Raw genomic sequence first — 23,832 nt, forward strand, 5'->3', positions numbered from 1 at the left:
TGATGGCATCAATGGCAGAATCATATTAAAAATGCAGGCAGACATTAATAAGGAACTTGGCACTGTTAGAATTCAAGAATGTGTTTGCAAGATTCTAAAGTGGTATGATCACTTAAATAGAATGGAAGAAGAACAGGTGTTTGATGCCAAAATGGCAGAAAAAAGAACCAAAGGAAAACCAAGATCTAGGTTGATTGATTCAGTCATAAGTGCCTTAGAAGAATGAAATGTTATACGACAATATTGGAATACTGACAAGTAATAGACTTATTTCGAGGAAAATTGTTGATATAAGATTATTAATAATCTTATATCGACAATTTTTAAGATTGTTAATTTTTTAGCTATGTGGCCAGTAGTAGGAGAAATGACTGTGGAAGAATGATATTGTGGAATAAAAATGGGAATAGAATGACTGATGCAGAGGACATAGTGGAATTGTTCAATGAACACTTTATTGGAGTATTTCATCCTAGAGGAGTCAGTTTTAATGCTAGAGGGATAAGGCTGGTTCGAGGTTTAGAGGTACAGGAGGTGAGTGTGTTTCAGATACTGAGTACTCTGGATGTCAGTAAAGCTTTGGGACTGGATGGTATTTCACCACGAGTTTTTTGAGAGAATGTGCTAGGGAACTAACAGTGCCTTTAACCTGGCTTTTCAATGAAAGTCTGGCTTCGGCAAAGGTGCCCAGGGAATGGAAGGAAGGTAAGATAGTGCCATTGCATAAGGGTGGTAACAGACTGAAAGTGTCTAATTATAGGCCAGTTTGTGTGTCATCAGTGGTTAGTAAGATCTTGGAGAAAGTGGTGAAGGACCGTAATCAGCATTGGGCAGATGAAGGTAATGTTATCTGTGAGAGTCAACATGGATTTGTGAAGGGGCGCTCTTGTTTTAGCAATATGCTAGCCTTTTATGATAAAGTTACAAGAGCATTAGGTGAGGTAAAGGCATATACTGCCATTTTCTTAGACTTAGCAAAGGCATTTGACAAGGTGCCACATGATAAGCTGCTGATATTTAAGTTGCAGCACATGGGTCTGGATGTCAGATTGGTCAACTGGATTCAGTATTGGCTGTCTGATAGGTATCAGAGAGTTGTGTATGGTGGAGCAGTTTCAAGGAGGCAGAGGGTTACAAGTGGGGTCCCACAGGGTGCTCAGTACTAGGACCTATATTGTTTAACCTTTATATCAATGACATTGCAAGGGGATATTCAGTTGTTTGCGGATGATGCGAAGCTGGGAAGGGTTATTAGTAATAGTGCAGATGTGGTAGCCCTGCAAGAGGATTTAAATAAGCTAGATAGATTGGCAAATGAATGGGGGGGGGGTCAGCTTAATGCAGCAAAATGTAAGGTCTTGAGGTTTGGGAAACATCGATGGGATGCTGCATACTCTATGGGAGGAGTTATACTGGAGGAAGTAGGGGAGACAAGAGATCTGGGGTTGATGATTGATAGAAACCTGAAGTTTAGGGGACATATTGCAAAGGTGATGAAGCTAACACAGAGGATTGCTGCAATTATGAGAAGGACACTGACCTGCAGAGATAAGAGGGTTGTCATTCCGTTGTATAAGTCTCTGATCAGACCACACTTGGACTGTTGTTCTCAGATTTAGTCCCCAGGATTTGAAGGGGATAAATTAACTGTGGAAAGGATACAAAGATGGTTTCAGGACTGTACAAGGATAGTTATGAGGATCGGATGAGGGAACGTGAACTGCAGAGTTTGGTGGATAGAAGAAGGAGAGGTGATATGATTGAGACTTTTAAACTGTTGAGAGGTGGTTACAGGGTTGACACTGGGGAGCTCTTTCGCTTGGTTGAACAGCAGGAAGGAGTGATGACATGAGGCCATCCCTGGAAGTTACAAAAGGAAACTGTGAGCAAGAGGGTAAGGAGTGGTTTCTTTGCGTGGAGGGTGGTTGAACCATGGAATGCAATTGCCTGATGGAGTGGCGGGAGCAAGAATGGTCAATGAGTTTAAAGAGTGGTATGATAGACTTTGTGTTTCTTAGGGGGGGGGGATCTCCCCACGATGAGTCTTGACAGACTTTATGTTCTTAGGAAGGACCTCCCACAATGAGTCTTTTGACTCCATGGAGGCCTGAATAATAATAATAATAATAATAATAATGTAAACTTAATCATATAGTGCTGTCATAGTAGTCTGAATACCCTTTAAGGGTACATATCAGGAAATTGATGAAGGTGATAATTGGATATTGAGATAATTTACATTAACTATACTGAGGGAACTTTTCAGGCACTAATACTTATCTCCTACTCATATCTACTTCCAGTATCACGTGGAACTACTGTAGTAGAAAGGATTCCTGTGTGAGATAGGAATGTCATATATCGGAAGCACAACCTGCAAGCAAGGAATAATGTGACAGTGAATTAATGCTGTTGATAGCACCATTTTCAAAATAATATTTTCAATTTAAAAAAGGTAGCCAGTTGTCCACATACAACTGGTAGTAGTAGGTCTTGCACCCTTTCATGTATGAAAAGGCATGAGCCATAACATAAAACCTCATCTTCATCATTAAACCCTTAATACTACCCTATATAGTTATGAGTAAAGTAAAGATTTTAATCTTCTGATTATGGTCTCAACAAACAAAGGAAATGTCTATTGATATGCAGTTGCTATGAGAAAAAATATTGCTCTTTGTTAACACTGTTTTTCAGGAGTTGTAAGGGAGAGTCTAATCTTGCATAAACAATATCAGTTAGTGTAATCACTAATTCATTGTGGTTCAGTAATATTTGCTACATTTTCATTCATGCAGAATCCATGATGAGAATGCTTAAGAAATAATGGAAATCCCACAGGATGCTCCCATTATAATGCCTAGTCAAAAGAAAAAAAGGAGCTTATAGCATACTTTTTTTGTTGAGAAGCTCCACCTGTGAAAGATTGGAAACCTATTATGGCACATTTAGTTCCTTGAATGCATTAAAGATAGATCATTTTAGGAAATTCCACCCTAAATCCCTAAAACATGGTACATTTTCAAATACTACATGATATATGTGATAATCTCCCCCCCCCCCCGACAAAAAGCCTGTTTTGTGTAGCACAGGCAAGCACATCTTAAAGTGTTGCATCGATTGGTGTGAGATTGCCATCCTGCTAATTCATATTGAGAAAAATCTGGCAAGCCACTGCTGCAGTGCTGGACAACAACCTATTACATCAGAAAACAAATGTTTTCTGATGTAATAGGTGCTACATGTTTATCTTACTGTATATGAAGGATATTAGCATTGCCCTCAGCAAGAGTGGTATACTGACATGGGAACTACATGTGACTTAGCTTTCAAGTTTACTTATTCTATAAAATGAGATGTTACTTGGATGTCTCATTTGGCAAAGTAATGCTAATCAGTATAGTTATTATTCTGATATGCTTTGTGAAAACTATGATCACATGCTCTGTGGAATTTATAGTAGTGAATAGTGTATCTATTGTCTAAATTTAAAAAACTGAAGTATCTTCTTGAAATGATGTCCATTTACCAAGTGAGCGTTTCTCTCATGATCTGTTATGTGTGGTTCCTAAAGTGCACTTGACATAATATATGTGGTTCTTGGCCTGAGATGCTCCACAGTAATCATATAAATTTGGTAACACTTATAATCTATTTCTTTTAAATTAATATGCAAATTTAGCATTCTAGGTACTCCAAAAGTAATGGTTTGTAATTTGTACATGTTTTTAATGAGTTATTTTGTGTATGTGAACAAGTTATTTTACTGGTTGAAACATTATGTAATTTGTTGGAATGTTGAAACTTTGTCTAATGTTTTTTCTATATTGTTTTTGTAGCCACTTTGCCAGTTACTGTCTGTCTGTGATATTGATCTTCTCCATGGTGCTTTATATTGCCTTATAAGTTTTTCTGATGAGTAAGTTTTCTTAGCATGAGATTCGTTCCACTGAAACCATTAAGACTTCAAACTTTACTTTGAAATGTTACAGATGATTTACATCGCTTTATAATGACAGATAATTTATTTTACAAATTTTACGCTATTTTGTAATGTTTCAAATTATTTATAACATCCAAAATGATAATGGTTCGTGCATTTTAGTTAATTTAGATGTTGTTGTGTGTGTGTGTGGGGGGGGGGGGTGTTGAGCAAAACAAAGTTATTCAATTTATAGGAAGCCAACTCCTATAGGATATTACTTGTACACCAAATCACCATCAGGCACAAAAAAACTAGCATTATGTGAACCCTAAGAGAAAAAGAGAGAACATATAAAATCTCCAGTAGTATAGACAAAAGAAACCAAAAGCTTGATTACCTCAATTCCATACTAATGAAAAATGAAAACAGGTTTTCAGTAGAGCAGTAGTTCTCCCCTCTGTTTGGTTAATCATGGATAAGATTTCAAAGTTGCTGCATCAACAAGGTATCAGAATTTCCTTCTTTCTTCTTGGCAAAATTTTTATGGTCTCCTTGGTCTTCCCATCACCAGTGCCTATGAGAGGTACAGATCACAGTCAGGTTAAGAGAGGTTTGCATGTTAGAACATTTCAAGGAACATAGAGAGAGAGTAAAAGAAAGTGCAAATCAGGATTGGAAGCACATACAACAGAATCCAAACATGAAATATTGTGGCAGCACACTGAATTGATCCGTATAGATTGCAATTTATACTCCAGAGTGTTTAAAGAGTCCTCTGAAATGCTAAAATATCCACAGCAGTGCAACAAGAAACATGGCATGATATTACACCAAGTTTGAATTACTCCCATAAAACATAAAGCCCATATGAAAGCCAGTGGTGTAAAAGTGCCACTAACATTGTGTCCACATAGCACACATTCCACTGATATTCTTCTTTGAGATATTTGCATTGTGATCTTTACTTGCTTTCAGCTTCATTTTTTTAATTCTCTTCTCCTGACAATGTGAAACACAGCTTAAATTTGTCCTATGTGGTTTAATATTGGCACTGCAATTTATGTGTTGTTAAATTATACTTGCCAAGAAATTACATTTCTTGTTTAATCCTTTATCCAAGTGTAAGTAAGTAAACAAAGTCTGCACATAAAGTATCTTCACAACTAGGCTACTTGTATATAGAGGCTGATGACTTCACATCAATTATCTTAGTGTCCCATAATGTAAAGTGCACTTCCTTTTGGATGTGCATAAAGCTATGATTAAAGGAAGAGGGGTCACTGCCAAGACTGGTTTCAACTTTTATTGAGGTCTTATCAATACACAACGTACTAAATGATATGTATCACCATTTATAGATAATTTATCACCATTTTGCTGTTCTTAATGGAACCTCAGTTGGTTACCACAATAATTATCCAATTCTTCTCATTCCTTTAAAGATTATGTGGAGGTCTCCTCTCAGTTATACAGCTTTGACCCTTAAGCACCCCAGGGGTCCATAATAATAATTGAAGTGTTTTCCACTTTAGCAAGAGAAGCTCATTCCATGCTTCATCTAGCCTTTTATCAGAAGAATCACAAGCAGCTCAGATATGATCAAGGTCTTGTGGTCCTGATGTATCCCTCAGTTGTGCTCAAAATTCATGCACCAGAACTGAACTCTAAAACTGGCATTTCTCAGTTGTGCTGGAAATTGGTGCTCCAGAATTGTTTTGAGCACAACCGATGAATTTTTCTTTATAATCTGAAGAATCTGAGAAAATTGCCTTTATAATCACTCATAATTTTCTATCATTTTTTTCCTACAGCCTGGTTTCTAACATATATTCATCATATTCCAAAATAGGAAAATAAAAAATTGTGGAGATCTTCAACAACCAGATTCTTCAGTATCTGCGAGTTATCAGAAGTATGAATTTTAGCACTCTCATTCTGCAACCAGTCTCACTCTCCAAATTCTGAAAATTCTTTTCGCCTCTTCAATTTCTATCGCTGAAACTGATTTCCAGTAGTCTAATTTCCAAAATAGTGAAAATATGTCTGGGTAGTGTCAATGTCCATACCTCCACTAGCTTCACTTTTCCAAAGCTACCAAACCAAGCTGGAAGAAATGTTGAAATCTTTGCTGTAAAAAATGATATAATTCAAATAATCTCTCTACCAATCCAAATAATTGATATCGCTACAACATTATTTCAAAGCCGAATTGCCCCTGTCATGAAAGGTTTGCTTACGCTTGGATCTGCCGAAACTTTTCTAGTTTCTATATTTGGCATTAAACTTGTAGTTTCTCTATTCGGCTTTGAAATAATGTTGGATTCAATATCCACTTAATTTGAATAATTTTGCATTGCTGAAGTGAAGCCTTTTGGCTCTCTTTTTTTTCAGTAATTCTTGGTGCCTTTTGTGATGTGACACCTTTTTTGGTAACTCGCATGACGAAGTATAAGTTCTGCATCACTTCAACCTGAGTATTTACATCTGGATCTGGCTCCCACTGACAAGACCTCAAGAAAGGTCAAAACCAGTCTGGGTAGTGCCCCCCCCCTCCATAATGTATAACATCATACATGTCCGCTAGGAGATGTGTTTTACATTATGGGAAATACTAAGGATAGTGATCAGAGCTTACTCCACCTTTATTATGAGTTGCCCCCATAATGAAAAGTTTGCTTATGCTTGGATCCAGTGAAACTTTTATAGTTTCTATATTCAGCACGAAACTTTTGTAGTTTCTCTATTCGGCTTTGAAATAATGTTGGATTCAATATCCACTTAATTTGATTAAATTAAAATTTAAAAATAGCATCCCACAGAACAACTGTAACCTAATAGACATAAGCAAAATTAAAGAAGAACATATAAATAAATTACATGAGGATACCATAGAAACAGAACTGCAAAACATATCTTTTGTTAATGTAGAAACTGCATGGAACAAGGGAAGAACAATAGTTAAAAACGCAGCTATCAAGATTCTGGACACAGCCAATTAAACCAAATAACAATTGGATCACCCCGGAAATCTTAAAACTCCTAGAAGAAAAAAGAGAGGCTAAAAACACGTTAATTCAGAATAATTCTGAAGAAAGCAGACAACACTATAAAAAGCTAGAAAATAAAATCAATATAATGTGCAAAGCAGCAAAGGAATCATGGTTAGAAGAAAAAGTAAAACAATGTGAGGAAGCAAATAAAAAGCATTACACTAAAACTGTTTACAAAATAATAAAAGATCTAATTGAAGAATTCACATTACTTTAAAAATGAAAGATTCTAATAATATAGAAACTGGCACAATTCAAGATATACAAAAAAATACTACCAAACACTATTCCAATAAAACCAAATGTGGGGCTCATCAAATAGCGAAGAAAAAAAAAGAGCACCTGCTATCCTAAATGATGAGCTACTTAAAGCATTAAACCAGGTGAAAACATCCAAAACTTCTGGAATTGACCAAATTCCTACTGAACTCTGGAAACACGGAGGCCAGGGATCCATAAAATATTTATCGAAACTTTTTAACCAAATTTTATTCTCAGAAGTATCTAAGAATTGGAAAACTGCGATCATAATACCCATCCATAAAAAAGGGATAAACAAAAATGTGAAAACTATCTCCCTATCACTCTTTTAAATCATAACTACAAGATATTCATTTGAATTATACAAAACCGCCTGCATTATTTAATGGAAGAAATTGTCAAGAGGAACAAGCTAGTTTCAGACCCACAAGATCTACAATTGACCAAATCTTCACACTTAATACTATAGCAGAAATGTTCTGGGAACACAGTCTACCACTGTACCACAAACTGGTGAACATCCTAAACTCTACATCAGTAGACTCCGAATTATTGACCTTCATTTCAAACTTTTACAAAGACACAAAAGCACTCGTTAAATTTAATAATATAAAAACAGAAGAATTCAAGATAGAAAAAGGAGTCATGCAGGGTTGCCCACTTTCACCTCACTTATTCAACCTATACCTAGAGGAAATGGGCAAAAAAATCTCCAACAAACCAGAGATAAATATAAAGGGAAGAAACATCAAATACGCAGATGATATAGTAATACTAGCAGTATCCAAGCTACAATTAGAAAAAAACAGTCCATCTTTTAAATGAAGCATGTAAAAACATTGGAATGAGGATCAACAGCAGTAAGTAAGACCAAAATAATGAAAATAGGGAAGAGAATTTGCAAACATCTCAATAACTGGAGAACCAAACCATAGAACAATTAAAATCCTTTGGTTACTTAGGAAGTACCATTACACACAATTTAGACAGCACCGAAACATTAAAACGCAGAATTAACATTGGCTGGTCAAATGAATAAATTAAACAAAATATGGAGCAATGACAAACTCTTGAAACATCTTAAAATCAAACTATTCAAAACATGATCATCCCTACAGCAACATATGGAAGTGAGTCATGGTGACTCACTTATTTATTTATCGTATGGCTATTACATCGCCAGAAAAAGAAACATATACAGTGTCAATGACAATTATAACAGTATGTATATAATTAAAATAGAGACATATATATAAAATCTAAACTCAACATCTCTAAATATATGTATATAGCACAAATACATTAAATATACAAACAACACCAGTAGAAATTATAAATATGAAAATTAAGATTCTTCTATCAGTCAGATATTACAAGTTTATATATGAGTTATTAATCCAGTCAATAGTCGCAAGTGGTGGAACTAGGAAATCTTGTTCCTTTCCTTCGTATACTCTCAGTGGGCATTCTTGGCGAATATGACGAATGGCCTGCTTCTCACTTCCACAGTCACATTGTGGGGAATGAATTTTCTGGCACTTGTAAAAAAAAATCTGCACATCGACTGTGGTTAGTCCTTAGCCGATTTAAAGTAATCCAAGTTTTACGTGGGAGGTCATATCCAGGTGGTTCTTCAATGCAGGGAAAGTTCTGCAGGTCTGGATCTGCAAACGCCTCCCATTGGCGTCTCCATTCTTGAATTGACATCAAAATTGTCCTCTAGCAGTACTAACAGGAGGATATCTCGATTTCAATCTATTTATTAAATTTGAAGCATCTCTATGCACTAGAAGATGGGGGTTTTCCTGGATCTTTCTATACTCCCTACATAAGGCGTTGGCTCTTCTTAATGGTGGAGGTGGAATATAGCTTAAAATAGGGAGCCATTCTATAGGAGTACTCTTGATTGTCCCTGAAATAAGATCATAGTATTATTGAGCTGTTTGTCAACCAAATGAGTGTGCGCACTGTTAATCCACACCGGAGCTCCATATTCAGCAGTGGAAAATACAAGGCCGAGAGCTGAGCATCTAAGTGTTGTCGCAGAAGCTCCCCAAGATGTTCCAGTCAGTTTCTTAATTATATTGTTGCGAGTCTTGATTTTAGCCAATGGGTGACTCACTAAGAAGGAACTACTCAGAATAAGTGCATTCAAAAGAAAGTGCCTAAAAAAAATAAACAAAACACATGCTGTACTGAATATAAAACCACAGAACAAGTAAAGAAAGATCTCAACTACAAGGACAATCTCACAGACATTATTCTTCAGCATCAGCTCCAGCGGTTCGGCCATGTCCAGAGAATGCCTCCTCGCAGACTTCCAAACATCTTGCTAAATGGAAAAATAGGAAAACAGCGTCAACCCAGAAGACCGAGGAAAAGTTGGCTGATCCTTAAAAAGAAAGAGGCAAATTCCCCAACTTCATTACTATGTTCAAGAAGACTAGAAATAGAACCATTTGGAGACAGATCGTACAAAGGGGACTCAACCCGTCATCAGATGGATGAGGTGAAGAAGAAGAATGTTAGTGCGAATTTATGGTATTGCTTTAACAGTGTGTGTAAAATGTTTGTTTTGCAAGCGCTGTATACAAATTTGCATTATAAATAAAAACTTATCTCTTAAAGAAAAAAAAAGGGCCCACAAACTTAACAACAGTTATATAAGCACTACACAAGATTTCTTGTTTTCTCTTCAAGATCACAGGATTTGATGTGTGCATCTTTTCTTAAGAAAGAACATATTTCTTCTTTCATATCTTCTCTGCAATATAATTCCTTTTCTGTCTTTGAAATAAATACAAAGATAATTTTAAAGTTCCCTTTTTCCTTGTGGAAACGTTGTCTTTATAATTGAACACAAAAAAGAATTCATCTCTTTCTTCACAGCACTTACTTAGAATGTGTTTGCTGCATAATGTATCAAAAGGGAAAAACTATGTATTACTTTTATTTATACCACAACTTAACTTCCTTTGAAAGAAATTCATCTATTAATTTTGGTGTAACTGTTTGTTTTCCTCATAAAGCTCTTTTCCACTTTTTTGGCTTAAAAATTCCTTTAAGCTATATTTCTCCCCTAAACTTCCAATTTTCCAGTCAATGCAGCAGCTGTTTTATTATTCTTCCTCACTAATTCAACTTCTTTGGAAGTACAAGATTTGCACAAGTGCACTACTAGCTTGTGCAGCAAATAAAATGCTAGTGAAATGAAAGCAAAACAATCACTTGTAAACAAGACTACAGTTCTTTAATGGCATGAAAACATCATTAGAAAGTTCAATATTTTCTTTTCTCAAGATTTAAGTTACAGAAATAAAATAAAAACAAACCTAAATTAGAGTTGAGTCCTTTTTTACAAATAAATATTGCAATTAAACAGTTTGCGACAGGCTGTAACTATACAAAGATTTCTCTTATATGTAGCCACTTCTAAAAAACAATAATGTAAGATAATCTGATATCACTAAATAGCAGATATCCTATATAATTTAATTTCCTTTCTAATCATTCATTATGTCTTGGTGGGGGGCTTCCTATCATTGAATTTTCCCACCAGTGCTAGAGTAACTCAATCTTTGTATTTTGGTCATACTTTTCCTCCTATACATAAATGGCTATCTTTCAGTAACGAATTCTATGATATTTCTGCTTATAAAATCAGTACAGGCCTTGCCTCTTCCTCATTTGACAAACTTTGTAGTGCATGTATATTCCAGGTTTCACAATCTTTCATAAACTAATGCCTTAAACTCTGATATATTAGACCGAACTGTGTTTTGGTAACATCGAAGTTTGCAGGGCTGTCCTTGTCCCACAAAGGAATAGTGGGACAAGGACAGCCCTGCAAACTTCGATGTTACCAAAACACAGTTCGGTCTAATTCCTTGTAAGGAAGCTCTCGCTTTATTTCCTTTTACATTTGATAATACTGAGATCTTCAGACAAGATCAAATTCGCTTTTGACTTATCCCTCCAGCCTCTTTTTGCACAAAATACATCACATCATCTATGTAAATCTTCAGCCTCCAAAAAACTTGGTGTCCTTTTCTGCTCAAGATTTTCAACTGTGTGAATGCCAACACTGTATAAATTTGAAATTTCTCCATCCACAGAATTCTGTTTGATATATTTAGTTTGGTTCACCAGAAACCTCTATAAAAGTCTTTGATACTCACCAGAGGAGGGAAATTCAGTTGTTAACCCCCCCCCCTCTCTCTCTCTCTCTGGAGAGTATTGTCATGTACAGTGTTTACAATGACCTACCTGCTTCCCTCCACTTTCCTTGAAGCCTGTCAGAAAGACAGAAAGAACATGATGTTCAGATGATGTTCTGAACATGAACGTCTGCTGGTCAGCATCCATTTACTCTCCACCTTCAACCCTACTGAACTAACTAGGAAATGTTTATTTTTCATTGAACCAGCTTTCCTCACTTTCAACTGTTCGAGAAACATATCAACAGGTTTCTGCTTTGTCTATAATCTCTTACCTGCATACACCTCAGCACTGATATGAATAGGTTTTGCGACCTCTGGCTATTGGGGGCTCATTATGAGTTCATATATATATATATATATATATATATATATATATATATAAAACTGTATGCAAAATATAATAGATTGATGGATAGATAGAGGTGATGATGTTCTTAAGTTACAAATTTCATTTCTTACTTTAGTATTCCTGCTAAGGCTATTCTTGCTGAGGAATTCATTGTTGGTCAACTTCTGCATATCATTCAGAACTATGAAATGCATAGCAAAAAGTAAGTGTAAGTTGCTATATAAAAGGAAGTTATGTATTTTTATAGGTATTATATACAAATACAGGCAGTTATGCATATTTGAATTTATGCAAATTATCCTGAAAGGGTATAAAAAAATTCAAGTTCTAAAATTTTTTTTGTAACTCAAAACAAAAAAGCTATATTATTTAGTTTTCAAGGTTATTTATGGCAGTCAGAAAAAGGTAAAGGATGAAAGAAAGCAAACACTGGTTTGGATGGGGAAATAGTCGAAAGAGAGTAAATATAGTTTGTCTTGTAGATAAGCTTATACATTGGTTATACATAGCTTTTAATTTTTCAGAAAATGACAAAGTATACTAGAATATTAATTATAAAAAAAAACTTTAATTGATACCTTCCTATATTTTGGCAGTGTTACATTGGCATCTCTTATCCACTCCACCAAAGACTAGCCATATCCCCTAGACCTACCAGGTCCCTTGCAGTTGTAAACTATCCTACTATGGCCAGACATGCAGAACAGTCAATATTAGGATATTTGAACATAAGGACTACATCCAGTTCCACCAATACAGCCACTCAGGACTTGCTGACCATGCTTTGGACAACGCCATAGGATACACTAGAAGAAGGCCACTCTATTACACTGTAGCAAATACAAGTATGAAAGAATTTTCATCAAATCTGCCTCAGCTTTAAAAAACTTTCCAAACCTCAACAAATTTGGGTGCATGAGACTGCCCCAAATCTGGGAAGCATACATTTTAAGAACATCAGCCCAGTGACCAAGACAACTCAATTATCCCACTGGGAGGGGGGGCACTGTTTACGACTCCAGGCCCAATTTCTGTTGCCTTTATTCAGCCTCATTTGCTCATTGTTAGTCCCTGCATGCACATATCATTGTGTTTTGTGATCTCTGATGATGGCAATGTAACATTGCTGAAATATAGGAAGGTATTAATTAAAGTTTTTTATAATTAATATTCTAGTATACGTGGTCATTTCCTGAAAAATTAAGAGCCAAGTTGAAAGAGAGCTATACATTTTTCTTTACAATAGTGTCATTTGTCAGGATGACATAATCATCATGTTACTCAAACTACTCCTACTACAGCACTGACCCGTTACAGGTTCAACCACTTTTAAGATTGTGACTGTGCATTCAAAATATGTTAATATCTTATGTTTCTTATCAAATAGAACTGTAGCTAGTATGAGTTCTCTGAAATAATCAGCATTGCTTGCTACAGACAGATTTATTTTGCTCAATCTACTTAATCTTGTGACACTGAATAAGTTATTGCCTTTCTTTGGTGCATTTCATAAAATGTGTATTAGATTTGTTTGTTTGTTTATCCATCCATATGAGAATTATTCCTTACTTTCTTTTGATGAATTTTTATTGAAATTTGATATTTGGAATTGTGACAAAAATTTATCACGCTATCTTTATTGTTGTTTCATTCAGGCCATTTGCAGGGACATAGGGACAAATTGTTTTGAAATTATGTGTAGCAATAAATAATTTGGTCCTAGTTAAATGGAATTTAATAACATTTTGATATTTAGTTTATACTAGAATATGTCCAGAACCAGTTTGATTTTGATTTCAATTTGAGCATAAAACCAATTGAAACTGAACTTTTATCAGCAAGACAATTTGAACTAGTCATAATAATTCCATATTAGCTGAATGGAATTTAATGAAATTAGTATTTAGAATCCCTGTTAAATTTTTTCAAGTTATTTCAGTTATTGTTTTAATGAGACCATTTGTAACATAAAAAAAATTAAGCAAAACAAAATTTTCTACATAAATGTCTACAAAAGTCAAAAATGGTAATGCAAAGTTGCATAAACTGCACTCTAACTTTCAGTACTCTATTTGGATATTTACAAATCATCACCATTTGATAAGAGGTACTCTGTAAACAACAGAAATTTATCACATATCATGATAGCTCTTGCAAACATGGTGGGAATATCAACATTGAAAAACTGACCAGGTTTTTAAACTGTATTTTACAGAAGGTATATACAGTTAACCACTAATAATCACTCAGACATCTTCATTCCTTTCCATGATTCTTGACCATCTGAAATCCAGATATTCATATAGTGAGGTGATCTTCCTAGGTGACCTCAACATCCACAATTCTGATTCCCCTTTTCCAACACTACTAACCAAGCTGCAGTAGAAGTCTTTGCTATGAGCAAAGACTTCTAAGCTATGACCTAATGCATATCATATATCTATCCACACAAATTCCTGATAACCCTCTTCATCTTACATAATACACTAGATCTCTTTTACCAGTTCTTCTTCACCTATCCTCTCAGCAATTTGGACCCCCAAACTTGTGCAAGTCATGTCTCTCACCTAACACCCTTCCTCAAATCACTCCGAACCTTGCCATCCTTTGACACTACAAAAGTGCCAAATGGGATGATCTCTGGAATTTCTACTCCTCCTTTCCTTGGGCTGACTATTGACTTCTGCTCACCCAATCCTAACACCTGCTCTGAACAAGTCATGAAAATTATCCTAACTGGCATGGAGGCCTTCATTCCTATTCTATCTAAAATCTTCATTCACTTTACAAGCTATGATTCAACAGAAAGTGTATTAAAGCACTCAAAGGAAAAAAAAAATTAGTTTACCATAGGTGGCTTGCATCAAGATCCCCTTGAAGTTGGCTATATAAATCAGGTAGACAAGTATCCAACGGTTTTGGGTATGTTTTTATGTTTGATGCATCAGAATGGGTAAAAGGCATGACTTAGGTGTCTTTGAGCATGGTATGATTGTTGGTCATGGGGTGCCAGTATCTCACAAACATCTACTCTTCTGGGCTTTTCATGCACAACATTGTTGTGCATGAAAACAATGTTTAGGGTGTATCAGAAGTGGTGTAATAACCAAACAACTTCAAGCTAGTGGCATTCCTGAGGACAAAAAGAACTCATTGATGCATGAGATCAAAAAAGAATAGCAAGGATTGTGAAATGCAACAGGCAGGCCACAACTAGTCAAATCACAACTCATACAACAGTGGTGGTCAGAACATCATCTTGGAGTGCACAGTTTGTCGCACACTGTCACAAATGGGGGTACAGGAACAGATGACCATTCCAGATCCCAGTGCTTTCAGCTAAGAACAGGAAGATGCAGCTTCAGTTGGCACATGGTCACCAACACTAGACAGCTGATGACTGAAAAAATGTCACTTGGTCTGACAAGTCCAAGTTTGTACTGCATCGTGCTGATGGCAGAACTAGAATGTGGTAACAACAACAACATGGGGCCATGAACCCTTCCTGCCAAGTAGCAACAGGCCAGGCTGGTGGTGGTGGTGGTGGTGGGGGGGGTGTAATGGTATGGGAAATATTTTTTTGGCACATGTTAGGTTCCCCGATACATTGAACACCATCTGAATGCCACAGCCTATCTTAACATCATCACTGATCATGTTCACCCATTCGTGGTCGCAGTTTACCTGTTGTCAAACAGGTACTTCTAGCAAGACAACACACCATGTTACAAAGTGTGTAGTATGTTGAAGTGGTTTGAGGAATATGACAGCGAGTTTTCTTTACTTCAGTGGCCAGTTCAGTCCTCAGACCAATAGAACATTTCTGGAATGAAGTAGAATGAGCAGTTTGCAGCAGCAGCAGCAGCCACATGTGATCTGCAACATTTGAGCAATGTCATTGTGACAGCATGGATAAACATCCCAGAAGAATGTTTTAGATACTTAGGTAAATTAGTGCCACAGAGAATACAGACCATTCTTAAGGTAAAAGGGGATCCTACTTTTTATTAAATGTGGTTCCCAATAAAGTGGCCACTCATTGTACATAGCCAGTACTTATCCCAATGTGTTTAACCAATCGCATATCCAGTCTCTACCAAAAAAAAAGGGAGATAAAAGTCTACCTTCAAACTATCAGTGAATCACCATAACCACTGTTCTCTCCAAAATAATGGAGAAAATCATCACTACCTTGAGGCCCACCAGTTGATCAGCGACAAACACCAGTATGGATTTGAGATCTACAGCTGACCACTTAGCCTACATCAGCCACCACTCGATACATGTAATGAAAAGGTTCGGAGAAACTTGTGCTGCCACTCTTGACATTTCCAGAGCTTTTGACTGTGTCTGTTGTCGAGCTGCTGAACAAATTGCTATACTTTGGTCTACCTACCATCCTCTGTAACTGAGTAACCAGCTTTCTCTCTGGTTTTTGTTGCATGCCATGGTGTAAGGTTCCCTCTCTACAATCTTCACCAGCAATATAGGAGTGCATCAGAGCTTCTCTATCTCATAATCTTGTTCTCCTATATATAAATGACCTACTCTCCATCACCACTAATCCTGTTCACAGCTTTGCTGATGGTAGTACTCTCCATTCATTCTCATTAGCAAGCAATGAGAATTCATCCCAAAAATTATTTGGGATGAATTCTCATTAATCCCAAACTTCAAAATAATCTTCAGCCAGTGCCTTAAATATTGATCTTCACACCATCCTTCTGTGTGATGAGGATGATCTGATCACCTTCAGCACTACTACCAAAATGCAATCTTGCCTTCTCTCTTGCAAGAGGATCTCTGCTCTTACCCTTAGTAATACATAAATCAACAGACAAGATCAGATCTCTCTCTCTCTCTCTCTGCTTTGACTAACATTTACTTCCAGTCTCTTGGCATAAACATATCACATCAGCAGCTTCCTTAGCCCAAAAACTAGACATTCTTAATCTCAAATTCACATATCCTCTTAGAATACTGTTCACATATTCAGGGTGGATTTCTTACAGATTCACTTCGACCTCTATTCAGAGATGCAATGTTTTGACACTGTTCTTCTATTCTTCAAGTACTTCGATGGTCACTGCTCCACTGAACTGGCAATCGTCATTCTTCCACTTTCTTTTGCATGTGTTAATACTAGTAGCAGCTGCCTAGCATCCCTTTGCTGTGTGTCTGCAAATATAATGAACATGCTTTTCCTCTATCTCTTTTCTTCCATCTACCTCTGTCCTCTGGAACAGCCTTCTTCATGAGTATTCCTGAACAACTATAATCTGCAACTCTTCAAAAAAAAACACAGCAAACTTCTGTCTCAGTCCTTACCTCCATCCAACTTATGACACTGATGTACTTATAATATATATATAAATTATAATGTATGTTTGGTCACATGCGTAAGTTTAATGCAGTAATTTTCAGCTTTAGATATTAAACTAAGAGATGGACAATTATTTTTCTCCTGCAATTGCACCATTTTTATTGACAAAAGGATTGAAATGACAATAAAAATGTCTCTCTGACTGGATAAAATTTAACGAAATTTAGCATTTAAGATATGTATTCAAATTTGGAGTCATTTTAATTTTTGTTTTAGCCACACCACTTTAATGGCAAAATTAGACAAAAAATTATGCTTACAGTAATATTGTTGTAATAATGAATGTCATCACTATATAACATTGCAGTTATGAAATGGATGGTGTTATGATTATCTATGATCATTCGATTACTTGTTTTATTACTGTATTTTTTATTATCATCCTGAACAGAAAGTTAGAACCTATGCTACATCAAGCATTGATGCAGCATAGGTTTTCAGTATATACTACATCAGTTATATTAATGTTATCTAACCTTTCTGGAGGAGTGCTTAAGGGTCAAAGCTGTATAACTGAGAGGAGACCTCCACATAGCCTTTAAAGGAATGCAGAGAACCGACCACGGGCTTCTGATCTAATGTCTAATCCTCACCTTCTCGTGGTGCACCCTGTTGGGTATCTACCTGGATACTGAACGAACAAGGATGGGCTGGCAATTTGGGATTTAGCCGACCAAATTGTATGTTTATTGGCTTAAACCAAAATACAAATGATGGTACAACATGACAAAATTTCATGCCGACTGGGGCATCGTCTGGTTAAATAACACCCCCGTTGTTTTTCGCCAGAGAACCAGAGCAAACTGCAAAAAGTCAACTACTGAAACAAATCTGAAAACACACCCCAACTCAACATCACCAGAATTAAAGATCGGTACTATCAACATAAGAAGCCTGAATGGCAAAGAAATGGAGCTAGCTGAGGAATTAGATAAGTACCATATCGACATAATATGGGTGACTGAAACAAAAGACAAAAACTGGTGATATCTTTCTGAGCAATAAATACAAAATGTTATATTCAGGCAAAGACAATCAAGAAAAAGGAGTAGCCATAGTATTCAACACTAAATATGAGGCTAATCCTTGAATGGCAGGCAGTATCAAGTAGAGTGATGTGGGCAAATATCAGAATGGGGAATTAGACAATGAGACTTATTTGTGCCTATGGTCCCACAGAAGGTTCTACTAAGGTAGAAGTGGAGGAATCTTTTGATGCTTTAGAAAAAGCAACTGACACAATAAAAAAAGGAAAAGTTGGTCCTTGTTGGCTATCTCAATAGCAGAGGAGGAAATGATTGTCAGACATACAAAAATATTTTGGGAAAATTTGGAGAAAAGAGCAAAACTAATAATAATGGCAAATACCTGTCAGATTTCTACTCAGGACATGGACTGGTTATTACTAACACCATGTTCCAACATAAAAATGTGCACAAATTCACATGCAAAAAAAAAGGCAAGAAATAAGAAAAGTCTCATTGACTATGTTATTGTTGATAGCGATGTTTTCTCCCTGGTGCAGGACACCAGAGTGTACAGAGGATTTGAAATTGGAAGTGATCACTATTTAGTCTTGAGCAGGATAAAATTGAATTTCATACTGAAAAGAATAACATGTAAGAAAGTTTTAAAGCGAATAAAAGTTGAGCAGCTCTCAAATGTGAACTGTAGAATAACATACACAAAGATTATTGAATAAAAAATGAAAGAGTTTGAGAACAGGAACCAAACCTTGGAGATTCAGTGGCAAGCCTTGAAGAAAACCCTGATTGATTCAGCCAGAGAGGCATGTGGTGAGGTTGTCTGCAAGGATAGAAAAATCAGACCACCATTGTGGACACATGAAGTTAAAGAGGCAGTGAAGGAAAAGAAGAAAGCATATCAAAAGTTCCTGGCAAAAAAGTCAGCTTGTACTCTTATAGAATACAGAGACAAATGTAAGTAAGCTAAACACTGTGTAAAACTAGTGCAAAAAAAAAACTGTGCAAAACAAAAGTCATGAGAGAACTTTAGCAAGAACATAGAACATAAATATCAAGAATGTGGGAAAATATTCTGGAAGTTGTTGTTAAAGAAGCTTAGAAATGGAGGAAAGAGTGCTCTAAAATTTGTTAATGTTATACTTAGAAATGATAAAGGTGACATGAAAACGGGAAAAAAAGATATCCTTGACGTATGGAGTAATTACTTCGAAAAATTGCTAAATGACACAATCAGTGATAGCACAGTGGTAATAAACACACAACAAGCATACAGTCAGGAATACATATCCATACTTGAAGTAGAAAAAGCCATCAAAGGCTTGAAATGTGGAAAAGCAGCAGGAGTAGATGATATTTGACCAGAAATGCTGAAATATGGTGGTATAAAAGTCTTACAGTGGCTGCACTCCATAGTTCAGAAACCCTGACAGAGGGACGAATTCCCGATGATTAGAGTAGAGCTTTAATAGTGCCCATATATAAAAAGGGAAATAAAACTGAATGTGAGAATTACAGAGGTATTTCCCTTCTGAGTGTTCCTGGTAAGATTTATGAAACAGTTGAGAAGAATTGTGGAAGAAAAGCTTGGTGAAGAACAAGCTGGATTCAGGCCAAATAGAGGCTGTCAGGATCAGATCTTCACTTTACGACAAATAGTTCAGAAATCATGGGAATGTAACAAAGATCTGTATTCAAGTTTTGTCGATCTGGAAAAGGCATATGACAAGGTACCAAGAGCGAAGCTATTCAGAACACTAATGCTGGGCATTATATCAAGCAATACTTAGTCTTTATTTGAGTTGTAAGTCAGCAGTTAGAATTGAAGGAAGTACAGGAAGATGGTTTAATGTTAAATCTGGTGTGAGACAAGGATGTACATTATTCCCTCTGTTATTCATTATCTATATGGATCACATTATGAAGGAAAGTGGTATTAAACATGATATCAAAATTGGAGATGTTAATGTCAGCTCTTTGTTTTATACGACGATGTTATACTTCTAAATTAATCCGCTACAGGTCTGCAAGATTCCCTGACTAAATTGAATAACTGTTTTAATAGATATGGTATGAAGGTCAGCAATAAAAAGACGAAGACAGTGAAAATAGGCAGAATCATTGAAAATATCAACTGTGTTGTGAATGGAGAATCTGTGGAACAAGTAAAACATTTCAACTACTTAGGCACGATTTTTAGTGAAGATGGTAAATTAAATATGGAAATAGACAACAGAAACAACAAAGCTGGTATGTAGGAAGTCAATTGAATAAATTCATATGGAATAAGAGAGAAATTAGTTGAAACACTAAGTTAGCTGTATTTAAGACAGTGTTCAAACCAGTTTTAACTTATGGATCTGAGAGCCGGGTCAGAAGTTAGACACTTAACCAAAGACTAGAGATTGCAGATATGAGAGTCCTGAGGAAGATTAGAGGTGTGAACTGATGGCATCAATGGCAATATCATATTAAAAACGAGGATATTAAGAAAGAACTTGACATTGTCAGCATCCAGGAATGTGTTAGCAGAGCTAATCTCAGGTGGTATGGTCACTTAAACTGAATGGACGAGGGAAGATTAGCAAAACAAGTGTTCTCGGCCAGGTTGGCAGGAGAATGACCCAGAGGAAGATCAAGATATAGGTGGATTGATACGGTACAAAGTGCCTTAGACAATAGAAATATAAGATCTGATAATGTTGGAGTCTTGACAAGTAACAGACTGATTTGGAGGAAAATTGTAGATAGGAAGTTAGTAATAATGTAAATTTTTCATGTAGTACTATCATATCCTGTACACCCTGAGTGTACATGGCAGGAATTTGATGATGATGATGACGATGAACCTTTCTGGAGGAAGTGGCTTTTTAAGACAACTTCATCCAGAAATCAGGATTGTTTTCTCACAGTGCATATGACTCTTCCACCTAAAGAGATTCATAAATGTCCATGCCATAGTGTCATTCAAACCCACAACTTGTTGATTGCAAAGTTTAGACTATGTTACTTGGCCACCCAGGTTGCAATTCTGATACCACGGTAATTCTTTTTTTTTTTCCCCTTGATTGCAGTGTGGCATTTGTGTAACTCATAGTATTTGGTTCTTAGCAAAAGACTGAAAGTGATTACGCTAGACAACTCAGATGTCTGTATATTTTTGTAACAGTGTTAAACACATTTTTCTCATATAGCTTTAGTCCATTCATCTTCCAGTAGAATAACGACATAGTGCAGGTGACCATTTATTTATTACTCAATAATAAATGAGTAATCATCCACATTCTATGTCATTTCTTCCTAGCTATAATAATAATTACACCATGGGGCATCACACTTGTTTCTTGAAACAAAGATAAACTTGCTTTTCTTTCTTAGACCCTTTCATTTACTGGATCTCATTCCCTACAAAATATCTGTGGAATTATTTAGAAAGTGCTCATGATTACAGTTTCTTCCCCTTTTCCCCCAGTCAAACCCTTGAGAATAGCTTCCTGAGGAAAGAATGATGCAACATACCCCTATTTAAGACTCTTATTAACACTACATCAAATTATTAGATGCCATGTGGTCACTCCCATTCTTCATTGGAATTTGGGAGTGAAGTGTCTGCTGGGAGAAGTCACAGATGTCCTTTCAACACAAAGTATAGGACAGAAAAATATTCACTCCTCGTGCGAGATTCAAACTTGCAGCATTTTGGTTGTTATTGAAAACACATGTCGGCATGGTTGGCCGAGTGGTTAGCATGTCTGCTCTCCAGCCAAGAAGCTGTGGATTTGAAACCTTCCATGGCCATGGAAGTTTGTGATTGTCCTACAAACTCTGTGTGGAAAGGAAATCTGTGATCCTGACCACTTATTCTAGCAGAAGACTTCACTCCCAAAACCCAGTGAGTTATGGGAGTGACCATACGGCATCTACGGATGTCAAATGTGACATTCTCTCATGAAAACACAAGTATTAGAAAAATGAAACATTAATGTCCTTTATGCTATCCATTAACATTAATTTTTGTATATAATACTTGTGTATTACAAATTCTTGTTAATTATTATTATTATCATCATCATCATCATTACATAATGATTTATAATTATACTAACTACACTGTAAAATTTTTAATGAAATAGTATGGCTATTTTTTTTTCTATATGTTTTTTTTTTAATACTTCAAACTTATTACATGATTTTTACATATTGAGTCATCACTGTATACATTTTCCTAATTTGTGATTTTAGGTTGGCTGCTAGTTTGTTAAGATTACTGAGTTCTGAGAAGGCAGTAAGGGAACAAGTACAGCAGTGGGAAGGTGTATCAATTTTGCTGAGGTGAATGTTTTTAATGTTTATACAGTAGACTAAATTATCCCATAGTTTCCTCCATAGTAATGAGAATAACTGAGTGGATAATGCTAGAACATGAATGGAAAACTTAAAATGGTATGTAGATATATTAATGTATTTTTAAAATTACTGGAATTGAGAAACAGATATAATACACAAGGTCTGATCATGGAGGTCGATTGCCACATGATTGGAATAGAATTCTCATAGTACCCATCTATAAAAAAAAAGTAAAATAAAATTGAGTGTTGTAAGTAAGATTTACACAGGCATACTTGAGAAAAGGCTATGAAAAATTGGGAAAAGGAAACTTGGATAAAAACAAGCTGATTCAAATAGAGATTTTTAGATCGCATTTTTACTTTATGACAGATAGTTGAGAAATCATGGGAATATAATAAGGATCTGTACTAAGGTGAATGTTATGATATATAATATTTGATCTATAAAACACTAAGTTTTATTGATCTGGAAAGGGCACAGAACAAGGTGCCGAGAAAAGCCTTTCAAAACACTACAATTACATGGGATAAACGGAACATTATACAGAGCAGTGTATAGTCTATACTTGAGTTGTAAGTGCAATTAGAATTGAAGGAAATACAGGGAGATGGTTTGATGTAAAATTAAACCATCTCCCTATATAAGACCATCTCCATATAAGACATGCTATTCTTTATGTAGGTACAGTGTCCGAGAAGATTGCAAAATTTTTTAAACCTTTCAACATCAGTGTTGCATTCAAACCGGTCAAGACTGTACGTCACGTTTTAAGATCGTCAAAAGACATTAATCCTTTTTTTCAAACACGTTGGAGTGTACAACATCCCATGCTTGTAGTCTAAACTATATAGGACAGACGTCGAGAAGCCTCGAAATCCGAAAAAAAGAACATATAGGAGATGTTAATAACAACAGAATAGACAACTCAGGTCTAGTCCATCATTTCGCGATTACTAACCATACCATTGATTGGGATAGCAGCTCCATGCGTTACCTAAAAGAAGATTTCCGTTGTAGAAATTTCAAAGAAGCTGTTGTAGTTCTCTGTTTTGGAGAAAATCTTAACAGAAACCAGGAAATGATAATATCTGACATATGGAAAACATTAATAAGATCACTTTTTCAGAGTTAGTTATTATATTCTTAAATGTAAAGTTTCCTCGAAAAATGATTTTATAAAATTTTTTTTATTAAAATAGTAATACAACGTAAATTTTAGTTGCATACAGTAATAATATTGGAACTTCTATTATATTTTCAAGCTACTAAAAGGTCATTAACATTTTTAACATATTGTCTAATGTTTAAGGG

General features: G+C 35.8%; 1 protein-coding gene across 2 annotated transcripts in view; it reads left to right on the forward strand.

Annotated features, from left to right (window-relative positions):
- The window catches only part of LOC150105647 (serine/threonine-protein kinase Nek10-like), a 268,426-nt gene that overhangs the window by 56,276 nt on the left and 188,318 nt on the right, over positions 1 to 23,832 (forward strand). For both annotated transcript variants that reach the window (XM_090394286.1, XM_090394287.1), the window contains exons 8-10: positions 3,840 to 3,919; positions 11,921 to 12,007; positions 22,414 to 22,503. In XM_090394286.1, the coding sequence (XP_090250412.1) occupies positions 3,840 to 3,919; positions 11,921 to 12,007; positions 22,414 to 22,503 (257 nt within the window). The remainder of the gene's footprint in view (positions 1 to 3,839; positions 3,920 to 11,920; positions 12,008 to 22,413; positions 22,504 to 23,832) is intronic.

Source organism: Typopeltis vanoorti, chromosome 6 (assembly GCF_054136105.1).
Source record: "Typopeltis vanoorti isolate ZY-2024b chromosome 6, IOZ_Tvanoo_1.0, whole genome shotgun sequence".
Lineage (NCBI taxonomy): Eukaryota > Metazoa > Arthropoda > Arachnida > Uropygi > Thelyphonidae > Typopeltis > Typopeltis vanoorti.